Source organism: Helianthus annuus, chromosome 11 (genome assembly GCF_002127325.2).
Source record: "Helianthus annuus cultivar XRQ/B chromosome 11, HanXRQr2.0-SUNRISE, whole genome shotgun sequence".
In the NCBI taxonomy this organism is placed as follows: domain Eukaryota; kingdom Viridiplantae; phylum Streptophyta; class Magnoliopsida; order Asterales; family Asteraceae; genus Helianthus; species Helianthus annuus.
The window spans coordinates 13,867,885-13,877,022 of NC_035443.2; the positions used below are offsets into that span (position 1 = coordinate 13,867,885).

A 9,138-nucleotide genomic window follows, 5' to 3' on the forward strand; every position below is an offset into this window, starting at 1 on the left:
TTCCAATACCACGGTTGGACTTGAGCCTTAAAACAAAAATGTACCTTAATAACTTTTGCCGTTGTACCCCTTCATCTCTATCTTCTTTCATCTTACTTTGTGAATTGATATTTTTTTGTATAACAGTCAACATGCTAGCTAGGAGGATTTCCAAGAATCAAACGGCAGTCTAGTGAATTTCCCAATAATATAGTGATTTTTTTTTTTTTTAAACAAGTGATCAAATATGTACATACCAACATAAACCTTTTAAACGTGTGACACGTTAAAAAGAAACCAACCCAAAGTTAAACGTGCAAAAGATACTACTAGTCAAGCTACAATAATAAGGTCTAAAAATCAATAATGTTTTTTTAACAGCCAACGAATCCTCCAAATGGGCTACTGACGAAATTCACCACATCGGGATACACTCGCCTCCGAACTTGGGAAAACCCTCACCTAGGGCCGAAGCCTGTGAACACTCGCCCGAAGGCATGACAGTGCGGTGAGGTAAAACCCGCTCAGTTCAAGGATCGAACCCGCTCAGTTCAACGATCGACAGTGCCACAGAAAATAATGTGAATGACAGAAATCGAACTTGGGTCCTTTAAAACCGTGAGACTCTCCCTTCCACTCCACCACCACCTTAAAAAAAAAAAAAAAAAAAAAAAAAGGTCAATAATGTTTTTTTTTTTGAACGGCATAAAAAAAAAAAAAAAAAAAAAAAAAAAAAAAAAAAAAAAAAGGTCAATAATGTTGGGTTACAGAATCCCTCAACGAGGCTACTCCCTGCATATAAATACGCCCTCATTCATTCCGATTTCATCGAGGCACATCACTCACTCACAACACACACACAGTTACCTGCTTCAGATTCCAACGGTACGTTCGCATCATTCATCCTTTAATCCTTCACCTACTTCAATTCATGTTCAAATTTCATGTTATACGCGTTCTGTTTCGTTAAAATGTCCTAATTCATTCAGTTGTTAATAGATCTGGTATCAGATGATTGATCAATGATGATATTTTAGGCCTATTGTTTGGATCGATCTACGAAATCTACTAGCAGAGTTGTTTTCTTTGTGATTCGTCGTCGTTTTATTGTTCAGAGATTGTGAATTTGTGATTTTGTAGTTTGTGACGGTTAATAACTGAATTTTTAATTTGATTATCGAGTTACGAGATTGATTTGTTGATTTGAGAGTTATAAGTTTGAAGTATGAATGTTTGTCGTATAAATGTACTGGCAGAGCTGTTTTATTTGTGATTCTTAGAGATTTTATTGTTTAGAGATTGTGATTTTGTAGTTTGTGACTGTTAATAACCGAATCGTCAATTTGATTATTGAATTACGAGATTGATTCGTTAATTTGAGAATTATAAGTTTGAAGTATGAATGTTTGTCGTATAAATGGACAGATATGTACTGGCAGAGCTGTTTTATTTGTGATTCTTAGAGATTTTTTTTGTTTAGAGATTGTGATTTTGTAGTTTGTGACTGTTAATAACCGAATCGTCAATTTGATTATTGAGTTACGAGATTGATTCGTTAATTTGAGAATTATAATTTATAAGTTTGAAGTATGAATGTTTGTTGTATAAATGGACAGATATGTACTAGCAGAGCTGTTTTATTTGTGATTCGTAGTTATTTTTTTGTTTAGAGATTGTGATTTTGTAGTATGTGACGGTTAATAACCGAATCGTCAATTTGGTTATTGAGTTATGAGATTGATTAGTTAATTTGAGAATTATAATTTATAAATTTGAAGTATGAATGTTTGTTGTATAAATGGACAGATATATACTAGCAGAGCTGTTTTATTTGTGATTCGTAGTTATTTTTTTGTTTAGAGATTGTGATTTTGTAGTTTGTGACGGTTAATAACCGAATTGTTAATTCGATTATTGAGTTATGAGATTGATTCGTTGGCGGATGAGAAACATTTGTTATTTGAAAGAGAATCATAAGTTAGAAGTTTGAAATATGAATGTTTCTTGTGTGAATGAACAGATATCTGGTTACTTGTAGTGATGGCTCCAGCTGCAGTAGTGGATGGTTCTGACAAAATTAAACCTAGAGGTAATTTGATGTTCTTGCGTTTGAATTTTGTTTAGTTGATTAATACTTGAGGTGATGTGTTTCTGCATATATTTGGCTGGATATTTCATATTGCATTACAAAGATGTGTAATACATATCGTAAGGAGTAAACCAGAATTTGTTAGCTTATGATTATTTAACCATAATATATTCAGATATATGTATAGGATGCCATATGAGCTCCTGCATCTTATGCATATCTACCATCTATATCCTGAAAATTGTTGTTTATTGAGAAAAAAAAGCTATTAGGTTTACTGAAATCGATAACAGGTGTTACCAATTAACGTAGGTTGCTAATAACTAGTAACTGTATTTTACTGAGAAAGTAGTACTCTAATGCATTCTCTCATTCTTGAAATAGTAGTAGTTTTGACATTAATAAATCAAGCAGCCACGTGGTTTCTCTCAACTTACACGTTTTTTTTTTTTTTTTTTTTTGCACAATTAGATGTATGTATCGTTGGTGTTGCACGCACACCCCTTGGTGGATTTCTTGGTTCTCTTTCGTCTTTGCCAGCGACCAAACTCGGATCCATCGCAATTGAATGTAAGTTCACTAGTTTACTGTTGCTCAGGGGTTTCTATATTACTTTTTGGATTAACATTTAATTTTTCCCTAACACTTTATTTAAAACTCCAGGTGCTCTAAAGAGGGCAAATGTCGATCCATCACTTGTGGAAGAAGTTTATTTTGGAAATGTCCTCGGTGCCAATTTGGGACAGGGTCCCGCCAGACAAGCAGCGTTAGGTGCAGGAATCCCTAATACAGTGGTCTCGACATCTGTTAACAAAGTTTGTGCATCAGGGATGAAAGGTATGCCTACTTTCTTACATTGCGTATCATCCATGTTCAAAAATTGCATTTAAAAGTTCAGGTAGAAAACTCCACGGGCCTGTATAACAATGTAACATATATTTCTCGGTATTTCAGCAACCATGCTAGCGGCACAGAGTATTCAATTGGGCCAAAATGATATCGTTGTGGCTGGTGGTATGGAAAGCATGTCTAATGTCCCCAAATATGTTGCAGAAGCAAGGTTAATATCTTTTCTTCCTTCTGTTTGTCTAAAACTAAATTAAGTTTGGAGTAAAATGCCGTTTCGTCCCTGAGGTTTAGCTACTTTCATCCAAAGGTTTGTTTTTCTGCATCTGGATCCAAAAGGTTCGAAATCTTATCTTGCCATTTTCATCCAACTCGTTAACTCCATCCATTTTTAACGTTAAGTCAGGGGTATTTTCGTCTTTTTAGACATTTATGATTAAAGGGTTTGGGTTGGGAGAAAGTCAATAGAGGTGGATCTTTATTTCTTATAGTCTTTTATTTCAATAAAAAATGTGTAAAATGACAGAAATGCCCCTCATTTAACGGAGAAAATGGATGGAGTTAACAAGTTGGATGAAAATGGCAAGATTTTAAACCTCTTGGATCCAGATGCGGAAAAACAAACCTTCGGACGAAAGTCGCAAAAGTGGCCAAACCTCAGGGACAAAAATGGCACTTTACTCTTAACTTTTTAATGTGTGAAGTTACTTAAAAAAATCTGGATTTGGTAGTTACTAAGGCGTCTATACATTTAACTGAAATATCTCCTATATGCTTCTAAAAACTTCTTGAATTGTATCATATTCCAGGAAGGGGTCTAAATTTGGACATGATACTCTTGTTGACGGAATCCTAAAAGACGGATTATGGGATGTTTTCAACGATTACAAGATGGGAAATTGTGCTGAAATATGCGCAGATACACATGGATTTACAAGAGAACAACAGGTACATCAAATGTATTTTATTTGCAGCCTCTCATCATTATAATACTTATCTTGATTTATCATATGGAAATAAGATCTAATGCACATATTAAATATCTGAATTACACACACAGGATGACTATGCCATTCAGAGCTTCGAACGTGGTATTGCCGCCCGAGATAGCGGTGCATTTGCATGGGAAATTGCTCCCGTAAGATTACTAGTTTGACTAGATGCTCAAAGTCAGACTATTTGACTTTTGCTGCCAACATCATAAATAACCATTATTTTGAATTATACAGGTTGAAGTTCCTGGCCCAAGAGGAAAACCATCAACAATTGTTGACAAAGATGATGACTTGGCAAAGGTGACATGTCATAACAACGCCACATATGCTAAATTACACCATTCAAAACCTACTTTTTTCAAATATTTTAACTTTTTTACAGTTTGATGCTGCGAAGTTGAGAAAACTCCGTCCAGCTTTTAAGGAGAATGGTGGCAGTGTTACTGCTGGCAATTCCTCTGGTATAAAGTAAGCATTCTGTTCTCAACTAGTAAATTTTTCCGCGCGTTGCGGTGGCGTTGAAACGTAAAGTAACTCTCATTTATATCATCTGATGAAAACGTATTATATTTGACCTGACTCGCTTCCGAACAAAATTTACGTCAAAATGTAGACCAAATGAAAACGTACATATAATTAAGCACGAAAACGTATTGTATTTTACTCGATCTATTTGCGAAAGAAATTTACGCTGAAACGTAAATCTACCTGAATTTATACCGACACGTACATAAAAATAAGCACGAAAGAAAATAAAGTTTTTCAAGTAAAAAAATGGTACGGTCGAAACGTAAAGCAACTCAAATTTATACCTTCTAATGAAAACGTATTATATCTGACCCGACTCGTTTTTGAACAAAATTTGTTTCAAAACGTAGACCAAGCGCCAACTGAAAACGTACATAAAAATAAGCACGAAAACGTATTATATTTGATCCGACTCATTTCCAAAAAAAAAAAAAAAAGAATTACGTTGAAACGTAAATCAAGCTGAATTTATACCGACACATACATAAAAATAAGCACATAAAACTTGATTACAATGTCTTTAGAAAGTTGAGGGGTTGTAAGTGTTGAAAGTTGAAGGATAAAAGTAAAAAACCAAAAAAGACGAATATTAAAAATAAAAGTAACCAATCAATGTGTAGACCAACCTTGTGATTGATAGTAAATTTATTTAAATTCATTATCGAAAGCAATTAAATTTATTTAAATTCATTTTCCACAGTGATGGTGCTGCTGCACTTGTTTTGGTTAGCGGGGAGATGGCTCTTAAGCTCGGGTTGAACGTGATTGCAAAGGTTTCCGGATACGCTGATGCTGAACAGGTAATTAGTTAAATGATGCATTTAAAATGAAATGCAAAACGAAATGAAATTCGGTGGATTTGCAGGCACCTGAGTTATTTACGACTACGCCAGCCCTGGCCATACCTAAGGCTATATCTAGAGCTGGATTGGATGCTTCTCAAATTGATTTTTATGAAATTAACGAAGCATTTGCTGTAAGCGTATTTCGTAAAATTTTGTACAATACAAATTCATGCGTGTGACGTTTATGTATATCTAATACTTGTGGTTGATTAATGCAGGTTGTGGCTCTTGCAAACCAGAAACTTCTTGGCTTGGATTCAGTGAGAACTCAACTCTATACCCCCCCCCCCCCACACACACACACACACAAATATTATTTTATATTATGTTTTAGATATTGGCACTAGTTCTTTTGTCCAAAGGTTTATTTTTCTGCATCTGGATCCAAAAGGTTTAAAATCTTGTCATTTTCATCCGGCTCGTTAACTCCATCCGTTTTTCTCCGTTAACTTAGGGATATTTTGTCTTTTTTGTTAACTTAAAGGGCAAATCAGTCTTTTTCACTTTATGTAAAAAGACCGAATACCAATTGTCCTTTAAGTTAACAAAAATGACAGAAATACCTCTGAATTAAGTGAGAAAAATGGATGGAGCTAACGAGCCGGATGAAAATGGCAACACTTCAAACCTTTTGGATCCAGATGCGGAAAAACAAACCTTTGGACGCAAGTCGCAAAACTGGCCAAACCTCAGGGACGAAAATGACATTTTACTCCACTAGTTTTAATGGTGATTTTGGGTCTACTTTACAGGCGAAGCTTAATGTACATGGTGGCGGTGTGTCATTGGGACATCCTCTTGGTTGCAGTGGTGCACGTATCTTGGTCACTCTTTTGGGTGTAAGTACACTGACGGAACCTAACCTTTTCAACTACCGTTGATGACAGATTTTCGTTTCACAACGACTTCAACTGTTGACTATTGGGGGTCAAACTAAAAGGACCCCGGGTCATTTACATATAACGAACCATGTAGATGGAACACGTATAATGGTTAACTGGACGTTATATGATGATTGCAGGTTTTGAAGCAGAAAGGTGGCAAATACGGAGCTGCTGGTGTGTGCAACGGTGGAGGTGGTGCATCGGCGTTTGTGGTGGAACTTGTTTAATTTATCGTCTTCAGTGTATTTTTTTCCTCTGTTATCGCCATCAATAAACAGATTTATTTAGTATTAATTCGATCCTTATGCCTTTTATCATGCTAGGCATGTCGCATCAAGTTACACCTCTATAGTCATATTATATCCTAACGTGTTCTGTATACACGAGTGTTTAATCGTGTCTTTTGAAACATAGAGAAAAACAGTTTTAAGGTACCTCGACCAGTATTCGGCTCAAAAGGGTGTTTGCAAAAGACCATGCCTAACTGGAGTTTTCGATCGGATGTGCAAACAAGCAATGATGTACAATCGCTAATCGCTAATACGCTACGTACAACACAGATAATGTGCAGGTACATTACACTTACACTCTTGTAATCCCAAGCTTCCGCTCAAAAAGGCGTTGCAAAAGATAAACTTGGAGAACACTGGCCCCTATAAGTGCTGCTGATTCAATCAGTGCCTTGTGGACAGCTCTCTTACCCATTTTCTCATTTACTGCAATTACCAATGTTAAACATTTATAAACCTTAAAAGTCACAAATAATGTTTAGAGTAAACTTCCGTTTTGCTCCTGTGGTTTGGTCACTTTAACGGTTTTGCCCCAAACCTTTCAAAATAGCCATTTTACTCCCTGATCTATGAAGGCCTTCATGATTTTGCTTCCCGCCCCTAAACGTCATCCACTTTAACAGTTAAAGTTTGTCACGTGCAAAACACCTAAGGGGCAATTATGTCTTTTCCCAACCCTCCCTTTACAATTCCAGCTTAAAACCCTAACTGTTAAAATGGATGACGTTTAGGGGCGGGGAGCAAAATCATGAAGGCCTTCATAGATCAGGGAGTAAAATGGCTATTTTGAAAGGTTTGGGGCACAACCGTTAAAGTGACCAAACCACAGGGAGCAAAACGGAAGTTTACTCTAATGTTTATTTAGTACTCTAGATATGTATATTACCAACTGCCTGCCGGTCATTCTCCGCTTGTAACCAATGTTGTTCGAACTGAATGTTGTAAAGGGCTTCCTCAAGTTTCGCTATTTGTTCAAACAACGGCTTGAAATGCTCTGCGTAAACCAAATCTTTATTTATTAACCCACATAACGATGATTTTAATCTTAATATATTGTTACTGGCTTACCGTCCTTTGCGTGTTGCTCGTTTTGATATGCAAAATGACCAACTTGAACATCAAAATCGATGGTCTCGTGGTATGGAGACTTGTTTGTGAAGCAAAAGTGATATAGCCCTTTCTTTTGAGCGATAAATTCGTACTTTTGACTAGTTTTATCATGTATATCGTATACGTGCTCCCCAGTAGGGCCTTTTATCTGCTACACGTTGAACACGAGTCATTAAAACTTCTGTGTTTAGCCTGATTTTGCACGATTTTAACATTATGGGATTGCTTATACACATTTCTGTTTTTTATTGTCGTGAGAACCCATTACCAGAAAACAAAACTCAGAGCGTCTTGAATGACATTGTACAACAAAAGAAAGTAAAACATGAAATATCGCGCAACAAGAAAGAAATTGATAGGATTAAGATGATTTCGTACCACAAGATCAACCCCGTCTTCAGCGAAATGCCATGGGGATTCCGCCTTGATTACGACAAAAGAAACATAAACCGTATCACCTTCGTATTCGACATTTACAGACAGACACTCTTCTCTGTCAATGACGAATCTTATTCCGACAACATGGGATATTAGCAAAGAGGACATGACAACAATTGTTAAAATTGTATGAAACATCATCTTTTTAACGTTAAAGAAAACGAATGCATTCGGTTAATTTCAAATTCATGTGATTACAGAAAATGGAAAGAATCTGAGAAATGGAGGATTTCAAATCTAAGTTCGATATATACGACGGTCGTGTCGTTTCCAAGTCATGCCTATTTAAAGGTGTTTTGTTTCAAGTGTGGTTTCAAAACTCACTATTTCATAATTTCTATTTATAACAATGATTTGATTTACAATGTTTGTATACTAAACGGAGATGGAGTAAGTTTCCTTTGAATATATTTGTTTAGTTAGAAAAATGACCAAAAGATTTATGAATTTATCCATCCAGATTGGACCGTTAACATTTGTCTAAGAGGTGAATGGTTCAAATCTGCCGTTCAAAAAAAATACATGATTTTGCTTGATACCAAATTCAACAACCTATAAATTGTGAAAGACAAAAATGCATTTGCTAACCTTTTCTATTTTCTAAGTAACAAAGAAAGGTTATAGTTCAAATCTGGATGGATAAATTCATAAATCTTTTGGATCACACCCATTTTACTATGAGCTACTCAGGATCGTCTAACTAAAATCTCTTTTGATAAACAAACCTGAGCTTGAACTTGAAAAGTTACTCATGAGCCAAGCTCGAGTTTTAGATACAGAGCTCAAGTTACACGGTTACACCCATGTGGCTCTCCATATCATAGAAAAACGGTGTCGTGTTACCATTTTAACTATATCACCTATGCAGTCAATAGCGGTGCTATAGCGCTTAGCGGACATACGAACCTATAGCGGTCCAAATAGTGGTCCCGCTATTAGCGGTGCTAAATCCCGCAATTGGACCGCTATTTTGAAACTCGTATAGTGGTCTTAGCACTGCTTTTAGCGGTTTTTCTTATTTCAGCCCAAAAGTAAGGTAAAACCCACATTAATCAACTTATTGTTTATAAATAAACCCAAAAGTAAAGGCCCAAACCCAAAATTAAACCTAAACTATACGCTGATGGGGGACGG

The 9,138-nt window shown here is 35.9% G+C and overlaps 2 protein-coding genes across 2 annotated transcripts; one reads left to right on the forward strand and one right to left on the reverse strand.

Moving 5' to 3' along the window:
• The first annotated feature begins 726 nt into the window (after positions 1–726).
• On the forward strand, positions 727–6,503 carry LOC110889708 (acetyl-CoA acetyltransferase, cytosolic 1). Its single transcript, XM_022137266.2, has 14 exons — positions 727–864; positions 2,000–2,068; positions 2,540–2,638; positions 2,732–2,905; positions 3,023–3,128; positions 3,724–3,862; positions 3,975–4,052; positions 4,144–4,209; positions 4,292–4,377; positions 5,138–5,237; positions 5,303–5,413; positions 5,501–5,542; positions 6,035–6,121; positions 6,304–6,503. Exons 2-14 carry the CDS (start codon positions 2,020–2,022, stop codon positions 6,391–6,393), a joined length of 1,227 nt encoding a protein of 408 aa, XP_021992958.1. The 5' UTR covers positions 727–864; positions 2,000–2,019; the 3' UTR covers positions 6,394–6,503.
• A 245-nt stretch (positions 6,504–6,748) lies between these two features.
• On the reverse strand, positions 6,749–8,145 carry LOC110889710 (transmembrane emp24 domain-containing protein p24beta2). Its single transcript, XM_022137269.2, has 4 exons — positions 7,945–8,145; positions 7,525–7,714; positions 7,343–7,450; positions 6,749–6,882 (listed from the first exon to the last, which is right to left on the reverse strand). The coding sequence occupies exons 1-4, from the start codon at positions 8,143–8,145 to the stop codon at positions 6,749–6,751; spliced, it is 633 nt and encodes a 210-aa protein (XP_021992961.1).
• Between the last annotated feature and the right edge of the window lie 993 nt (positions 8,146–9,138).